Source organism: Esox lucius, chromosome 11 (assembly GCF_011004845.1).
Source record: "Esox lucius isolate fEsoLuc1 chromosome 11, fEsoLuc1.pri, whole genome shotgun sequence".
Taxonomy (NCBI): domain Eukaryota; kingdom Metazoa; phylum Chordata; class Actinopteri; order Esociformes; family Esocidae; genus Esox; species Esox lucius.
Genome location: NC_047579.1, coordinates 30,727,731 through 30,746,353, shown reverse-complemented (window position 1 = coordinate 30,746,353; position 18,623 = coordinate 30,727,731). Strand labels below are relative to the sequence as shown.

At 40.5% G+C, this 18,623-nt stretch overlaps 1 protein-coding gene, 1 long non-coding RNA gene and 1 gene segment (V, D, J or C); 1 reads left to right on the top strand and 2 right to left on the bottom strand.

The window, feature by feature from the left end:
• Positions 1–18,623, bottom strand: part of LOC105008122 — a 493,667-nt gene that overhangs the window by 455,283 nt on the left and 19,761 nt on the right. The gene's annotated exons all lie outside the window — the stretch shown is intronic.
• On the bottom strand, positions 11,771–12,278 carry LOC105008863. The segment is given in 2 exon segments: positions 11,771–12,083; positions 12,180–12,278. Coding segments are annotated over 2 exon segments (359 nt in total).
• On the top strand, positions 15,017–15,761 carry LOC117595265. Its single transcript, XR_004576441.1, has 3 exons — positions 15,017–15,110; positions 15,238–15,318; positions 15,722–15,761. It is a non-coding gene; the product is annotated as an uncharacterized LOC117595265 (long non-coding RNA).

Sequence of the window (18,623 nt, the reverse complement as noted above, 5' to 3'; positions counted from 1 at the left end):
CAGGCACCGGCCTGGAAAGTGGTAAATTGGAGGACGTTGACGGGGAAATCCAGTCCCTGGCCACAGTTGCACGACATGTGTAAAATAGGCAACACAGTCATCATGAAATGTTGTCTTCTTATTCCCAAAGACGCAACCATCTCTGCTTTCAAAAACTCATCATCCTACCTCCGCAAGTACATAGAGGTAAGGTTAGCGAACCGGCTCACGCTACTTAGCGAGCTAAATCCTTTTATTATAGATATATTTTTTTTTAGATTCAACTTCTTTGTTCCAACTATAGGGGGATCACACTTCTCAGCCTCCCCGGGAAAGTCTATGCCAGGGTACTGGAGAGGAGAATACGGCCGATAGTAGAACCTCGGATTCAGGAGGAACAGTGTGGTTTTTGTCTGGGCCGTGTAACACTGGACCAGCTCTATACCCTCTATGGGGTGCTGGAGGGTTCATGGGAGTTTGCCCAACCAATCCACATGTGTTTTGTGGATTTGGAGAAGGCATTTGACTGTGTCCCTCGCGGCATCCTGTGGAGGGTGCTTCGGGAATATGGGGTCCTGGGTCCTTTGCTAAGGGCTGTCAGGTCCCTGTACGACCGAAGCAGGAGCTTGGTCCACATTGCCGGCAGTAAGTCAGACTTGTTCCCAGTGCATGTTGGACTCCGGCAGGGCTGCCCTTTGTCGCCGGTTCTGTTCGTAATTTTTATGGACAGAATTTCTAGGCGCAGCCAGGGGACGGAGGGTGTCAGGTTTGGGGACCACACGATTTCGTCTCTGCTCTTTGCGGATGATGTTGTCGTGTTGGCCCCTTCTAACCAGGACCTTCAGCATGCACTGGGACGGTTTGCAGCCGAGTGTGAAGCGGTGGGGATGAGAATCAGTACCTCCAAATCCGAGGCCATGGTCCTCAGTCGGAAAAGGGTGGCTTGCCCACTTCAGGTTGGTGGAGAGTGCCTGCCTCAAGTGGAGGAGTTTAAGTATCTAGGGGTCTTGTTCACGAGTGAGGGAAGGATGGAACGGGAGATTGACAGACGGATCGGTGCAGCTTCTGCAGTAATGCGGTCGATGTATCGGTCTGTTGAGGTGAAGAAAGAGCTGAGCCGCAAGGCGAAGCTCTTGATTTACCAGTCAATCTACGTTCCTACTCTCACCTATGGTCATGAGCTTTGGGTCATGACCGAAAGGACAAGATCCCGGACACAGGCGGCCGAAATGAGCTTTCTCCGCAGGGTGGCTGGGTGATCCCTTAGAGATAGGGTGAGAAGCTCGGTCACCCGGGAGGAGCTCAGAGTAGAGCCGCTGCTCCTCCACATCGAGAGGGGTCAGCTGAGGTGGCTTGGGCATCTGTTTCGGATGCCTCCGGAACGCCTTCCTGGGAAGGTGTTCCGGTCCCGTCCCACCGGGAGGAGACCCTAGGGAAGACCTAGGACACGCTGGAGGGACTATGTCTCCCGGCTGGCCTGGGAACGCCTCTGTCCCCCCCCGGAAGAGCTGGAGGAAGTGTCTAGGGAGAGGGAAGTCTGGGCATCTCTGCTTAGACTGCTGCCCCCGCGACCCGGCCCTGGATAAGCGGAAGAAAATGATGATGATGATGATGAACTTCTTTGTCATTGAACAAGTACAAGTACAGTACAACAGAATGCCGTAATATTTCCTATTGATAATATAATACTCAAGCTAACATATAATAACACTGCAGCCTGTTAGTATATTTGTATTAGTGGTTCATTGGGATTGTTTAAACTTTATTTAGTAATACACTTTAGTTAGCAGCAACATACCCATTCTAGCTAGCTAGATTTAGGTTGAACTAAATTGGTGCTAACCAGCTGGCTTAGTTGCAATGCAGTCAGCCATTCCAACCAAGACCCGACTTACTAATTTGATTGACAAGATGTATTAAGCATTACTAAGATACATGTATTTTTTTTACCAGTAACATGATTGTCTTAATTTGCAAGAATCTTATTTGCCACACAGATTAATAATAGAACTACAGTATTATTTATTTTTGCAATTTATTTTGTTTTTATATTCTGCATTACTGTAGGCTGACTCTGGAAAACAAATGCCTAGTCAAACAATAAAGATGCAGTTTGCATTTGTACTTTCTTAAATAATCTTTCCTTGTTGTTACTATGGCGTTAATGTATTGAGCAAAACACAGTATGTAACTAGTACTCAAGTACTTTTTTGACCAAGTACTCTTTACTCTAACTTCAGTAGTTTTTTCAGGTGGTACTTCAACTTTACTTGAGTACATTTTGGGACGAGTAACAGTACAATTTTCAATACTCTACCCACCCCTGTCTCTACCTCACCTGCCTCAAAGGGTTCTGAATATAGATTTGTATCACAGTAGACAACCAGAGATGACATGACTACTCCATTAATTTTGGTCAATAGAATATGGACTTTGACCAAAGCAACTGTTTGGGTGATGCTTCAACACTAGAAGGTATAACATGTTTGAATTTCAAATGTAATGAAAATACTACCTAGCTCGTGTTTCTTCAAGAAAGTTAAAATGAGTGACTGTTTATATGAGATAGAGAACCTCTGTGAGATTTGCATCGAGGACAGCTGAATGAAATGAATGGGCGTATCAGTAGAGTAAATTAATGTAATGACTATACGTGCTATATAATGTGTAAATTATAATAGAGGAATATGTCAGGCAGGACTGTATATACAGCAGCTGTCCGGGTGCTGGAAGTGCTCACTAACACAGATGTAGACAGATTTGTGGACAATATTGGAGTGAATTAGGCCTTTTGTGTACATAGAGAAAGTCTTAGATCTTTGAATTCAGCTCATGATAAATAGGGGCAAAAATAAAAGTGTTTATAATTTTGTTCAGTGTGTGTAAGTAGAGCTAATGGTTTCCAATATTCCTTAAAAACCTGTTAACGCTGGCTGCCTCTTCATTCTCTGAGACGTCCCGCCGCCGGGACACCAAACGTTTATGCCACAAAGTGTGCAAAGTGTTGTAAATATTAGTTTTTTGTTATAGGCGTATTATATATGTGCAGAAAGTTTAGAATCTCGTGAATCTAACTGCAGTACACAATTTAAAGTAGCTATTACGTATTTATTACGCAAGTGTTTGAGTATAGTCAACATCCACAAAAATGTCACCAAGGTCGCTAGTTTGGTGTCTGATGGCAAATTGTGTACTTACAATGAGCCGTCTTCTTCTGATTTCTTATCTTGATGGTCCCAGAGATTTAGCCAAGCATTGTTTTGTTTGATAAATTCTGTTTTTATAATCCAAAACGATTCATGTCTCCACAAAATCCAACTTGGAGCAAAACTATTCATGATATTCAAACATTCCTAGGTTTTAACACCGAAATATTGGTATTCCTGAAAAGAACAGAGTCTCTAGCATTTAACAAGACATAGTTTATCCTTCTGCGTTGCCTATATGCTTCGCACCACGTAAGCAAAGACATGCAGTCTGGCACCGGTCACGCGCGGGCGAATGTCTTTGGTAGCATGTAACTCCCTCAAATGACGACCAATGGATTTGAAACTCGCTAGGTTTGGAGCACACGGACGCACACACAGGACACACCAACAGTGCGCAACACCCCCATACATTTTCAACCATACTTGACTATTGCACAAGACGCATAGCTGTCGCTGCTCACAAAAATATACTCGCAATTTAAAGTTTAAATGGCTAATCCTATGTGGGAAAGCAACATAGGAGACCAATTTGGACTAGATTTTTGGAAGAAATTATGGACTGTGAGTCAAGCAACTTGGTGAGTACAATAAGATAGATTACTCAAGACAAACAGTGTATTACCATTAGCATATTAGGCTATGTTAGGCTATATTATGCAATATTAGGCTATGTCATATAGTTTCTGAGCATTTACTGCCAATTGCGTCATGTCATCATAGTAGATTTCAGTTCATAATGTCCTTATATGAATCCAATTGTCTGTGATTTGGCTATGACATTTTGTGGCTGTTTCTTATGGCCTATTCATCCCCATATTTCTCCCTGAATAACCAACAGTGATTCATGAGGTTCCTCTGGTTCTTGACCCCCAATGTGACGCCATCATCTGACTGGCCATTTCAGAAATTTCCCAGAAGTCGATAAGTCTCCCCCTTCTTTCTCCTTTTCCCTTCTACTCTTTTCCTTTCTACTCCTGCCAACTGTTTGCTTACTATCTATGTGTGTAAGGAGGCATAGATACCATATGTGATCTAACATCATATGTGGTGATCTAACATATGATACAAACACCACATATGATGTTAGATCACCACATAAATGCAAACACCACATATGATGTTAGATCACCACATGATGCAAACACCACACATGTTAGATCATTGGACCCGCCTCCTTGTGTCGCCTCCTGTTAGTACCTTTATGAAGGAAAGCAAATTTTCCATCATGTGTAACATTCCTGGGAGTGTGTAACCCTTATATAAATCCCTTTTTCACTGTTGTATGTTCTGTGTATGTATGAACTTGAAAATTCATGATGTGTCCAAAGTGTCCAATTTGGCACAAAGTGGCCAACCTGGAAAGGACACTTTGGGCTTGCTTTACTAATGAGTAAGTAGATCATTGAATTTTATATAAAATGGCCATTAAACTTTACCCAGATCCTGCTGACATCTAGTAGATCAAGTGGAAAGTTCCTCCAGGTTACTAATCCATGTTTGGCCTTCCCCACTGCAACTCAAACATCCATCCATCCATCATCTTCCACTTATCCGGGGCCGGGTCGCGGGGGCAGCAGTCTAAGCAGGGATGCCCAGACTTCCCTCTCCCCAGACACTTCCTCCAGCTCTTCCGGGGCGTTCACAGGCCAGCCGGGAGACATAGTCCCTCCAGCGTGTCCTAGGTCTTCCCCGGGGTCTCCTCCAGCGTGTCCTAGGTCTTCCTGGGAAGGTGTTCCGGAGGCATCCAAAACAGACGCAACTCAAACATGATGAGGAATTTGTTTTTTTTTACAGAAAACGCATGTTTTTGGTTTGTTTTATCTTCTGCCAAATCTATTGTTATACTTTGCTGCATTAATTTATAATTCCTGCAAACTACAGAGTGTCTCCTTTCAATGGTACCCTACTATATTCAGGTCATGAGCTACGAGCATTTAGATTTGGGTACATCATTTTAGGCGGAAATGGACTTTTTCTGGCCTTATTCCTAACAGTTTTTGGTTTGGTTGTTGTCGTCAGTGAATGTCTTCGTTTGTGTTGCCGTTAAACGTAAGTTTCTTTAGAGCTTTGTGTACTGTTGTTTTGCTGCTTTAGTCAGCCATTTGCATTTGTGTGTTTTGTTGTGCTCTGTGTTTGTTTGTTTCTTTAATTAAAAAGAACTACACCGACTACCTCTGCCTGCACCTGGTTCCTTGCTCCCACAACACTACAACCATTTGTGACACCTTACCCCAAACCTTAACCCTAACCTTAACCATAACCCCAGTGTTGTGATATCTAACCCCAACCTTAACCCCAGTGTTGTGATATCTAACCCTAACCTTAACCTTAACCCCAGTGTTGTGATATCTAACCCTAACCTTAACCCCAGTGATGTGATATATAACCTTAACCCTAACCCCAGGGCTGTGATATATAACCTTAACCCTAACCCCAGGGCTGTGATATATAACCTTAACACTAACCCCAGTGCTGTGATATCTAATCTTAACCCTAACCTTAACCCCAGTGCAGTGATATCTAACCTTAACCCTAACTTTAACCCCAGTGCTGGAAATCTAACCTTAACCCCAGTGCTGTGATACCTAACGTTATCCTAACTGTAATGTTGAAATGCATTTATTACATATTTCAGCGACCTTGGTAAGGCAACTACCCGTCCTTGCAAGTCCTTAAACCCTGTGTGGAGCAGTGGGTAGGGTTCCTGCTTTCAGAGCCGAATGTTGCTAGTTTGAAACACATCTCGGATGTTTTGTACAAATTCGTAACATATGTTACGTTTTAGCCAATTCGTAATGTTTTAGTAGCGCATTTTAATGTAGCCTAACATAACATATCATACGAAATCAGAAGCTGTGGATTTACACACAATACCTTTGTGTATGTTTCATACCTACTAGATCAGCGTTTTTAGTCTTGATCTAATAATGAAGAAATAAATTGTGTAATCAAAGAGGTTGGGACTCAAAATACAATATGTGCAACCTAATGCAGGGATTCTCATAGATTTTGGATTGACATTTAGGCTACTGCTGGAACACTAGATTACTGACCATGTCATTTAGGGCTTTCCCTGATTAAAACAAGTCTTAGACACCCTACATGTTTAGCTTTACAGGGATGAATCAGGTAGATCCTCAGAGAAAAGACTTCAGAACCGAATGCTTCCATACATGTGTGGGAATATTACAAAATATCTACCATGTATTTTTTAGTAGAGAGTGGCCTGCACCAGTGTGTTCAGGGCACACTGACAATTCTGTTTGAGATTACTTGATAGAAATTTCAGTCACCTAGTTATGGACGTGCTTCAAACCAAGGAAATGCTTGTTCAGTATTTAAATATGTCCAAAAACGGTAGATGAATCATGTCACAGCCATTTTAAATTACTAATGGGGCCATGTTTTTGATTGTGGTATGTGTTGAATATTTTTTACGTGATTAATGTCAGTCACAGGTTTTACATTTCTAACACCCTCTAAAGATGGTTTGGTGGCATGTGCAGTAGCCCTTTTTTCCAACCCAATTTATTGTTACAAATGTTTGGTTTCTTAATACAAATGGTGTTGATAGACTGCCAAACATATTACTGCTCTTTTTTTATTAGCAACCACTGATGTTCCTTTAGGACTACATACAACAGAACTGGCAAACACATAATTCAGTGTCTGTTTCGTCATGTAAGAAAATGAGGCTTTACTTCAAGTTCCTCCATACCAAGAAATTCCTGAAGAGGGCAGTACAGTGGGGTAGCTGTGGAGGAACCTGAGAAGTTGTGTTTCCGGGGGGAACAATATATTGGCGCACCTCTGAGAGCACATGCAGGTGGAAAAGTTTGAAGAAGATCTCTTGTTTTACTGACAAGGACTTTCATTCATTCAGCTAAAAAATTCTAACTTGAAGACGCAACTGGTATGAACATTAATTTCAATTGTTGATGTAAATATAAGGTGTAAAATGTTAGTATTGTGTTTCAGCTTATTTGATGGATGTTGCCAATTTGCTACAGTATTGATTGATGTGTAGATGTATTCATTGTATAAGGTAGTGAACTGTTGTAAGATAATGAAACAAAATATTAATTGTTTGTAACTGAGCTGAAACTGAAGGAGCAAGTAAGAGAATAGGAAACCCTGTTCAAGTGGTTGCCGGGGAGAGAAAGATTTAGTATGTCTGTTTTGTGAGAAACAGGACACAGGTTAGAGACACACCCACATAGTCGGACAGAAAACACAGAAACCACAAGGGGGGGCAAGGGGGTACTTGCAGTTATCCTATAAGGAATAGAACTGGGATTGGGCCAAGGACACACTTGCTTTGTAAGTTAACGCCTCTATCTTTTTGGGAGTAGTAGAAGTATAAAAATGATGTTTTGACTGTTGATCCTTAGACATTGTGCGGCGACACTTGTCTCCAGAAGCTTCTGTAATAAATGGATATACGATACGGTAATTGACCTGACTCCTGGTGTTTTATTCTCCTTTCCAACAAACCAACTCGGGGAAGTGTTAGACTTCAACAGATGCTAAGATTTATATGATTTGTGTTGATTAAATATTTGAGTTTGAAATGTGTTCTAAGTTTAATATTTATAATTTATTGTCAAATCAATTGATTTAGTTGATTAAACTGTTGGTAATATGTGATTGTGGATGAGATGTTAAATGTTACTTTAAACAATATATTTCTTTATATTAAGGTGTGTATTTGTTGTTTCAATCTATCTTTTAAAGATTATCAACCTACTGCTGCTGTAGCTACTGCTTCTACCTTTGCTTCTGACCATATCTCTGCAAAGAGAAGTAAATAAAAACAGATAAGCTCATGAGTTGTCTTCTTGCGTCCTTCATGGTTTGAATGCCATCTCAAGTTTGGGCAGAGCTGAAACAAAAGTCTGGAAAACTTGACAGTGTCCCTAATGGCATCTAGATCACTACAGGCCTTGATCAAAGGTCCTGTATTACACTGATAACAAGGCTCCATTAAGGCTCCATTAAGGACTCAGTCTGTGTGTTTTTACTTGGTCTAAACATGGACAGATGCATGTTTTCACAGGATGAGGCTCTCTGCATTTTGATGTCATTATATGACTAACATTCTACAGCAATGTTAACTCCCATTAAAATACAACTGAAGGTCAAAACATTCAACAGTTGGTTCTAAACATGCATTATTACATCACAATGAGCTGGACTATAAAAAGCCTGTCTTGTCTATCATTAATCACTCAACTACACAGCCAATGATATTCTGGATAACCTGCCAATACATCTGTTTGCCATTTATTTGAGATCATGCACGGAGGTTGTCCATCAGCTCAGCCCTCAACTTCCAGGGGCCGGACCACGACCAGCCCGCCTGCCCCCAGACCCACTGGGGATGCTGCACCCAAGAAAGCAAAGAAGTCTCTCTGGGCAAGAATGAAAACCTACTTCAAAAAGAAGTGCCAGAACAAGGTGGATGTGCTCCCATCTGCAGAAAGCCCCATCATGGATGTCCCACCGGCCGACAGAATAACTTTGGTGACCATCCGGGCCAGATCAGGATGCACCCGCCTTATCAGGGTACACCCCTGTCCAACCCAGGACAAGGATATGGAGAGGAACGGCTCCGGTCAGATCTGGGCCCAATCAGAAGCCTTGGATTCCTCAAAACAGCCCCTCGCCAGCATCCCTGAGGAGACTCTCCAGGAGATGATTGAGGAGCTGACCGGGGATGTTGAGGACCAACAACCCAAGAAGTCCCTCTGGAAACATCTGCAAAGCTCCTTCAAGAGGAAGAAGGACCACGCCGTGGACAAAGATAAAGAAAAGACCAGTGAATGCCTTCATTTTCTGAGATTGCTCTGGAAATCATTTCCATTTTAGTCAGTTTACAAGTAGGAGAGGAGAGAGGGGGGAGAAAAGGGGAGGGGAGGGAGGAGAAGAGGGGAGGGAGGAGGAGAGGAGGGGGGAAGTACAGAGGAGAGGAAGGTGATGGGGAGACTACAATGAACAGGAATTTAGAACAACAATGTATAGTTTTCTACAAATGTTCAAGGACTCTGCATTCCAATCAAGCTATAAGGGGAAGCAGGTCAGGATGCCAGGTCAGACTTTTGACTGATCTGAGGGGGAGATGCCCTCTTGTAGGGGGACAGTCAAGAAACCCCACTTGGCAGAAAGAAGGGCTTGGACATTGCCTGATGTTAGAGGGGATGTTTCTCTTGCTGCTACACAGGTGTTGGTCAGTTTCAAATGGGAGCCAGAATGAGCAGAGGAGCAGGTTAATGTGGTGGAACTTGGGCCAGATGAACACCAGGTGGGCCACAGTTTTCAGGATTTGAAGGATTTTGGTGGCACATGAAGGGAACCAGCATTATTTATTTTTATTACAATCAAATCATATCTTAAAAGGCATATTGTGTTGTGTTTCTTAATTAGCTAAGCTGTCAAATGTTTTCTCAAAGTTTCTATTTAATTGCACAAATGCTATTACATTATGTTGAGTCAATAAACAAAGAACATTTTGAGAAATAGGCTTACATATCAGAGTCCAAAAGGTTGTATTCTCACTTTTCTGTGATACTCACTGTTTTTTTAACTCTTAAATGCCAGAAAAAACTACAGATCTTCATACACCTTTGTCTGTACTGGAGCTACAGTCTGTCATGTATAACACACATTTTATGTAATTAAACAATAGGCCTGGTCTTTAGATCTTCCTGAAATATTGTATGGTCTATTTGACCCTTTTCAAGTTTAAAAACACAGGAAAAAAATACTTTTGGATAAGCCTTAAGAAGGGCTTCATTATTTTAATGAACACGTAAATGGAAAATGAAAAATTTTGTGTGTTTCCAACCCATGTTGGAACGCATGTTTATATTACACACATATGAATAAACCAGCTACATAACTGGTCTGTTTAAGTTAAGCAATGTCTGTGAGAGGATGCATCTTGATGATTTACCAGTCAGGCAAGTGGGGGGCTATTCCCTGTAGAGAAAAATGTATGAGGGCATTGGGTTAGTGTTAGGGTTAGACTGTGGATCTGTAGGCTACTAGGAAAAGATCAAAGCTATTGTGGTACATCATCAGGCCAGGGCGTCGGGGGCTAAAGCCCCAAATGTTTTCTGAATAGCCCTGGATCTCATAACTTTTTTGTTTTACAAAAATGATAATAATACAAAAATGGCGCCTGATTGGCCAGTGTGATGGCAATTTACAAAGTACAAAACAGTTCTATGAAAATGGTAGGTAAGACAGGAAAAATCCATTGCACATTAAACGGTTTTAATAACTTGCAAGGAGAGAATACGCAGGTTACAAAGTAACAGTGAATAGTCTCTAACTCAATATAGCTCAACTGTATATATCACATAGGAAAAAGGGGTGTGGTAAGATGCTGCCATCTGTCTCATATCAATCAAACACATTCCCTTTGTTCTATCACACAAGTCAAATGCTATCCTCCCCCACCTTATCCTTCCTGACATAATGTTTACTGTAGTGTTTACCCAAAGGGGCCAACTGACCTTACTGCCCCCTGTTGTGTATCTTCTCCTATCCTGTCCTAAAACCCATTGATCTGCATCTGGACAGACAATAGATGCCCCCTATGCAAATACCAGATCCCCCACATTCCTCTACCTATCTAAACTGTAGGACTCAGTCCTTTAATCAGTGAGAATACATTGTATAAAGAAATTTCCACAACACCAGAAACACCCTTGCATCTTTGTCATGCACTGGTGTCATACGTTGTTGAACACTGTGTGTAATAATTACCTGCGAGCTTGTAATAAAATATCTTGACTAGATTATATTGGTTTCCTGTATAGTATTTTTCTAGTAAAAAATAATAATAATTCACAGACCTACAATAGTGGCCACACAATCATGACCACACCACTACACAGTGATCACAGATTTAGAAGTTGAAGGTTTCCCAGAAGAAATGTGTTCCCTTCTTAGAATGACACATCAAGCATCCTCATTCTTTTAGACAATGTTGGTTGTTGCTTCATGATGACAAAACATAGTTGTGTGGATAATAAATATTGCCAGAGAAGTAATCACAGAAGTACAGTGGGGAGAACAAGTATTTGATACACTGTTGATTTTGCCGGTTTTCCTACTTACAAAGCATGTAGAGGTCTGTAATTTTTATCATAGGTACACTTTTTGTTTTAGACGTAATCTAAAAAGAAATCCAGAAAATCACATTGTATGATTTTTAAAGAATTAATTTGCATGAAATAAGAATTTTTAACAGAATTAAATGATGCTATTCAAATGGATGATAGAGAAATATCCATGAAGAGTGCTTTTGTGCCTTATGAATAGTGTGTCCTTTTTAGATTTTTGGTGGGTGCTCTCGGTACTTTCTATTGTTTAATATCTGTGTTGATGCAGGGCTCATCCACAAAAGAGACATTAGGGCTCAGCATGACTTCTCATGTTGAAAAAAAGGTCACTTTTAGTGTCTGTTTGCACTGGTGTGCGTGTGTATGGATGAATATGTGTGCGGTAGTCTTTTTGTTTGTGTGTATCCTTCCTCTCTCTACCAGATGTTTTTTGTACAGCTTCTCTCATGACTTTTACCACTGTGAGTCTCTAGCACAGTAATACACTGCAGAGTCCTCTGGCTTTAACTGGTTCATGTGTAGATAGAAATTTGTGCTGTCCTTCGATGCAGTGAAACGGCCCTGTACTGCAGGCGAATAACCATTGTCACTGCTAGTATAATAGTGAAGGATCCATTGTAATCCCTGTCCAGGAGCCTGGCGGACCCAGTGCATTATCCAGTCTTTCAGGGTGAATCCACTACAGGCACATGTCAGTTTGAGGGTCCCCCAGGGGTCCCCTGGACCGACTGTTCAGCCTGTGTGAGAACGACCTGACAGTGGACACCTGAGGAGAGGAATGACATGTCAGACCAACCAAAGACTCACATCAGTATCACAGCAACACAGTTTATACTGGTCAGACAGCAGTCAAAAGACTCACAGGAGGCAGCTGCCAACAGCAACATGAGAAGAGATGTAGAGAACATGATTTATGATGAAGATGATCTGGTCAGAGCTGCTCTTCTCTACTCTCTAAGACTCAGAGAGATGTACTGTTAATGAGAGACTGTTTATATGAGGTAGAGGGAAAGAGGAAGAGGAGCTCTGTGAGATTTGCATAGAGGACAGTTGTGTAATGAATGGGATTATCAGTAGAGTAAATTAATGTAATGACTATATGTACTATAGACATTGTAATGTGTTGACCTATAATGGAGGAATTCATCAGGACTGTATATATGTAAGTAGTGATAATGGTTTCCAGTCTTCCTAAAGGGTGCCGGATCCATCAAACAAACAGTATTAGAATACATTTCAAATCTCCGTAGAACCTTCTTCATACTCCATTTGCATGAACAGAGAGATTCACAAGAGGGAGAATAGAACATGGTTTGTGTTGAAGTTTAACTAGTTGGAGGTGCTCTTTTAGGGGGCCTTTAAAGATAGATGGTGGGGGTTACTTTAACAACGGGTATGCTCATATCTGAAGGTTTAGGAAGTTGTTCTTATATATGTATTATATTATGAGTATATAACAGGTTAGAATATGGAGCTAGAATTTTAGCATATATTACATTCTTTTCCTAAGATATGTGTCTAGTAAGAACAAAATTCATTATTCATGAGTAATATTATAAAAGAAAATCCATATCTGAGTGTGGTCTATAAGGAAACCCAACAGGTCGACACTGAAACAGTAATGAAAATTAGGAACAAATCAACATAAAACCCTTTATGTGGTCATCAGTGTTTTATATACTTTGATGAAAGGGGGTTTTACTGTCACACTGACAATCACCTAGAATAGTTGTCTGCTGTTCACTGTAACAGTTTATGAAGTGATAATAATGTGGTGGATTTGGATTATTGATTTACATTACATGGTCATAATGTGTAATATGTCATGAACAAACTTAATGTAATAAATATCACAGGTCATTAGATCAAGACAGGTTTGAATTGTACATTCCAGTACTCAGACTGCCCCCTCCTGGTAGATGCATTTGAATTCACCTATACAAGGGAGAAGTCTGTTTTTGTAATGGTGTGGTGCTGGTTTGTATCACTGTGTGTATCGAGCACAATAATATACAGCTGTGTCTTCAGTCTGCAGACTCTGGCCTTTTAAAAACAATGTGTTGCTTGAAGTGTCTCTTGTGATGCTGAACTTGTTTTTCAGTGAATCTTTATAACCTGTGCCTCCACCAGTGTTGATACGTCCAATCCACTCCAGTGTTTTCCCTGCAGGTTGTCGAATCCAATGTGTGTTATAGCTAGATACAGAGTATGAGACCTTACAGGAAATGGTCAGTGGTTGACCTGGCTGTACAGTCATAGAGGGTGGCTGAGTGAGTTCTTCACAGTGAACACCTGTGGACAAAGCATGAATAATGTTACATAATACAAACAGCATATTTAGGTTTTGATAAAACAAAATATCACTAATAATTTTATTAACCCCTTCCCCCCCATCCACACAGACTCACCAGAGGCAGCTGCCAGCAGCATTAGCAGAAATACAGAGAACATGGTTTATGTTGAATCTGATCTGGTGGGAGCTGCTCTTCTCTACTCTCCAGGACTCAGAAGACCTCTATGGACAAACACTGTTTAAGTAGGGAAGGAACCAGAGGGTGTATTTGCATTGACGTAGACTGGAGAGATGCTGGGAGATATCAGAGTGTATATAAGAGATACTACAGTAGCAGTATCACTGTAACTGGACTCAGACATTGTAATCTGAAAACCTCTTTTGGTTATCTTTCCGAATGTCCTTTGATAAACAAAATATTTTAGTTTTCCAGTTGTTCAGAACAAAACAGTCACTGGGCGGGCTTTGCTGGGCCAGGCCGACCCACTTTAGAACCTGACCTATCTAGATTGTGCAGCAGTTTTGACATTATTCTGTACATAAACAATGGATGTAGATATTTCAAATAGAACAATAAGGAATCCATGCTGACAACCGGACTGAACACTTCATTGTCTGCCAGAGTATATGTGTGAAGAAGTGTAAAAGGAATGAAACAAGAACCGGAGTGCGTGTTATTTGGCTTGAGAGCGGACAGAGCGGATAAGTATTCAGTATTTTTGGGTGGCAGCTATCTGAGTCGCTCCATTTTCACTCCAGTACCGCTCAGCCAAGAGTTCAGGCCATCCTCTGCCCAGCAGTTACCTTCATAACATTTTAGAAACAGGCATAACCCAAGATAGGCTGTTGAAATGTTTAATGTTGAGTGCTTATCGTATAGGCTAATTAAAAATGAAATGGTAGCCTAATCAAAAGTAAATTAGATTTTTTTGTATATTCAGTTTTTAAACAAAACAATAGAGAGATATTTAGAAGTGGAATTTTCAACGAGTTATCTCTACTCGTATGCTCAACTATGTTTATTTTATCTCTGAATATATAAATGTATGTTTTAATCATGAAACATTTAATGTGATTCAACATACCAATATAATTACTAGCTTCTAAGTCGATTTTATATACAGTAACGTTACTTTTCTATGTAAACACGCTAACGTTAGATGGATGTGAATAACTCGCATCATATTTGCGTCGTCACGCGCATGAAGCAGTTGTAGATATAAAGTCAAGGTAAAATTAGGTACCTACAAAAATGTTGATGTTGATATGTTTTGCTTATGTTTTGATTTGTATTTATGTCAGTCAGTCAGTGAAATGTGTGGAAAATTAAGAGAAAGGCAGCAGATATAGCATCCTTCTTCAGGAAGAGTAGCAAGAAGCAGTCAAATGACTATAAGACACAGGAGAATAATAGGCAGGATGAAAGAGAGAAAGAACAGACTGACCCAGAGAGTGAGGGAGAAGAATTTCCAGAGAGCACAAGCCCAAGAGAAATGTTAGGTATACCTCCACTCACACACTTGACTACTTTACTGGTATATGTTTAAATACAAATTATATAGAAAGCTATAATATTAAACTGTTTAAAGCCTCTGAAAATAAACTGAGACTGATTTTTGTTTTCTAGCACTTTCTCAGACAGTTCAGGAGACAGACTTTGAGAATGAAGAGGAGCCAACTAACCACACTGACCCAATAGGACCTCCAGGTATGAGAATGAAGAGAAGTGAAAAACAACTAGTCCATACCATATATAAGAATAAATAACGTATTCTTATATATGGTATGGACTAGTTGTTTTTCAGGTATCCACTTGTAGTGGATTATAATTAATATGTATTCCGAGCACATTGTGTTATTTATTAATGTATGATGTCTTTAAGTAACTTATATTGTTTGTGTGACTCTACGTGGCTTTGTTAATTGCCCCTTGGGGATAAAGTGTTTGAAATGAAATTAGTCTTATTTTCAGGTTTATTAAAGAACCTCAGTCAAATGTTAGGTGTAAATGATGGGGGAAAAACAGTAAAAATAGTCCTTTTTTTTCTCTAATGTGTAAAATAATTCATATAGCTAATTATTGTTCTGTCACCATTTATTTCTTGTTCTAGACATTTCCACATCAAGAGCTGGTGGTCCAGTCCAGCCACACCTTAAAGTCTTTCCCAGGACTCTCCAGGGTGACAGACGAAGACAATTTCAAGCCTCATGGTACAATTTACACCCATGGATAGAATACTCCCAGTGCCAGGACTCAGTGTACTGTTTCGCTTGTAGAAACTTTGGCCTTCTAAATACACATTCAGTCTTTACATCTGTTGTGGGATATAAGAATTGGAAAAAGGCCACATTCAGAGATGGTGGATTTGCTGGACATGCAAAGTCTGAGGCACACATAAATGCAATGATGGCTTGGAAGGAATTTGAAAGAAGAAAAAAGACTGATTCATCTTTAATGTCTATATTAAATAAAGAGCACAAAAAGCAAATAGAGGAAAATCGAACATACATAAAAACTGTAGCAGAAGTCTTGATGTTAACTGCAACCCAGAATATATCCCAGAGGGGTCACAGGGAGACAGCTGATGCTGACAACAAGGGAAACTTTTTAGAAATATTAAATCTCATCGGCGACCATGACCCAACTGTTAAGAAGAAATTGGCGGGGCCTCAAAACGCAAAATACACAAGTCATCATATTCAGAATGAAATTTTGGACACATTGGCAGAAATGGTTTGTGTCTCCATCATTAATGAAGTCAAGGAAAGTGAGGTGTTTGCCATTATGGCTGATGAAACTAAAGATACCAAAAAAAAAGAACAGATCTCTTTGGTGTTAAGATATTACTACCAAGGAGCAGTAAAGGAAAGCTTCTTACATTTTGAAGCTGCAGAGCACCTTGATGCTGCAGGACTGACAGAAAAAATAATCCATATCCTTGAGAAATATGGCTTGGATTACAGGAGTAACCTGGTTGGGCAAGCCTATGATGGTGCCTCCGTAATGAGTGGTAAGCACTCTGGCGTTCAGTCTCGTATTAAGGAGGTGGCAAAGCAGGCATTTTATGTACATTGCAATGCCCATTGCCTTAATTTAGTGTTAGTTGACACTGTGAAAGCAGTCCCCCAAGCTGAATGTTTTTTTACAATTTTGCAGAGACTGTATTCATTCATGTCAGGCTCCTATGTTCATATCAAATGGCTTGACATACAAAAAGAAATGTATGATGGTCCACCCAGAGAGCTGCAAAAATTAAGTGACACAAGGTGGGCTTGTCAACATATGGCTTGCAATACTGTACTTAAACGATTACCTACTGTAATTCGTTTGCTAGAGGAAATATCTGAAGAAAAGAGTGGAGATAGAACCGTTGATGCACGTGTACTTCTTGCTCAAATGGACCTGGAATTCATTGGTCTTTTAGTGACTTTCACTGAGCTATTTGGTGACACAAGATGTCTCTCTGATATTCTTCAATCACCTTCTCTTGATTTGGGTTCAGCCCTGGACCTAATTGAAGCTCTTATGCATCGTTTTCAGTGTTACAGAGATGAATCCTACTTTGAAGGACTCTGGAAAGATGTCTTAAACACTGCTGAACAATGCAACATTGAAACCACGCCAGCTCCAAAAAGAAAGACTAAACAGAGCTCAAAGCTCCATGGGTATGTCACAATGTCCCAATTAGCTGGCCGTTCTGAAAGTACTAAAGACACTTTTCGGACCAATATATTCTACCCCGTGCTTGACAATATGCTGAGTGAGTTAAACAGACGATTCTCAAAACCAAACTGTGAAATTATGATGGGAATCCAAGCTCTGAACCCCAATAGTGCAACATTTTGTCATGAAGAAGAACTTTTTCCATTTGCCTCCATCTATTCAAGCAACACAGATGACATGAACTTCACCAAATGAAAAGAATTCTGGAGAGAAAAGCTGGCATACAGAAGCCCACTAGTGTTGTAGATTTGACTGTACTTATTGAGCCATTTAAAGAGGTATTTCACAAGCTCTTTAAATTGTGCAAAATTGCTGTTGCCATTCCTGTGAGTACAGCTGCATGTGAACGCAGCTTCTCTACTCTCAAACTAGTGAAGAGTTACCTGCGCTCAACCATGAATGATGAGAGACTGAGCAATCTAGGTGTCTTGAGTGTGGAGTCCAGGAGAGCCAAGTCTCTGAACTTTGATGAATTTGTAAACAACTTTGCTTTAAAGCACAATAACCGTAGAATCCAACTAATGTAGGTTGTTTGTACTAGTTTAACTAGTGACATGTAATTTGGAAACAGCTTGTAAGTTTGCTGAATTTTCATAGTTTGCACTTGAAATAAAATTCACTTTAGTAAATCATTTCTTGTCCTTTTTAAACTTTTCATTATCATTGGGAGTCATGTATTCTGTTTTCAAAGTGAATTTTTATTAAATAACTTGAGGGTGAGTAAGATTATGACGCTCAGGATTTTGGTAAACTTTAATGAAAAAATGCCATTGTAGGCAAGCTATTGTACATTATACATCATTGTGATTTGGGCACATACAATACTTTAAAAAGTATTTTAAGGTTGGATAAGTGCTGTGTTTGTTTGCAAAATTGTTTTTTTGTGCCACCCCAAAGTAACTACTGGCCCCTGCCTGGCCACCCCTATGAAGAATTCCTGGCTCCGCCACTGCTCCCGTGGATGGGGTGTCTGCTCAGGGCACGCGGGATTATCAAGGACCCTTCACATCCAGGCCACAAAGTGTTTGCCCTCCTACCATCAGGCAGGCAGTACAGGTCTCTTCGTTCCCACACCAGCACGCTCAGGAACAGTTCCTTTTCATCTACAGTTACCCTGCTGAACTCTGTGAACCAGAGAACTCTATGACCCATCACCAGCCATAACCCCCCCTCCTCTAAGGGACCTTGTTGCACAACTCCCTTTGAACTACTCTGATACTGCCTTGCAAAGTCTGATAATGGAAGTTTTTGGTTAAAGATACGTGTCTACCTCAGGAACCTCACTAAAA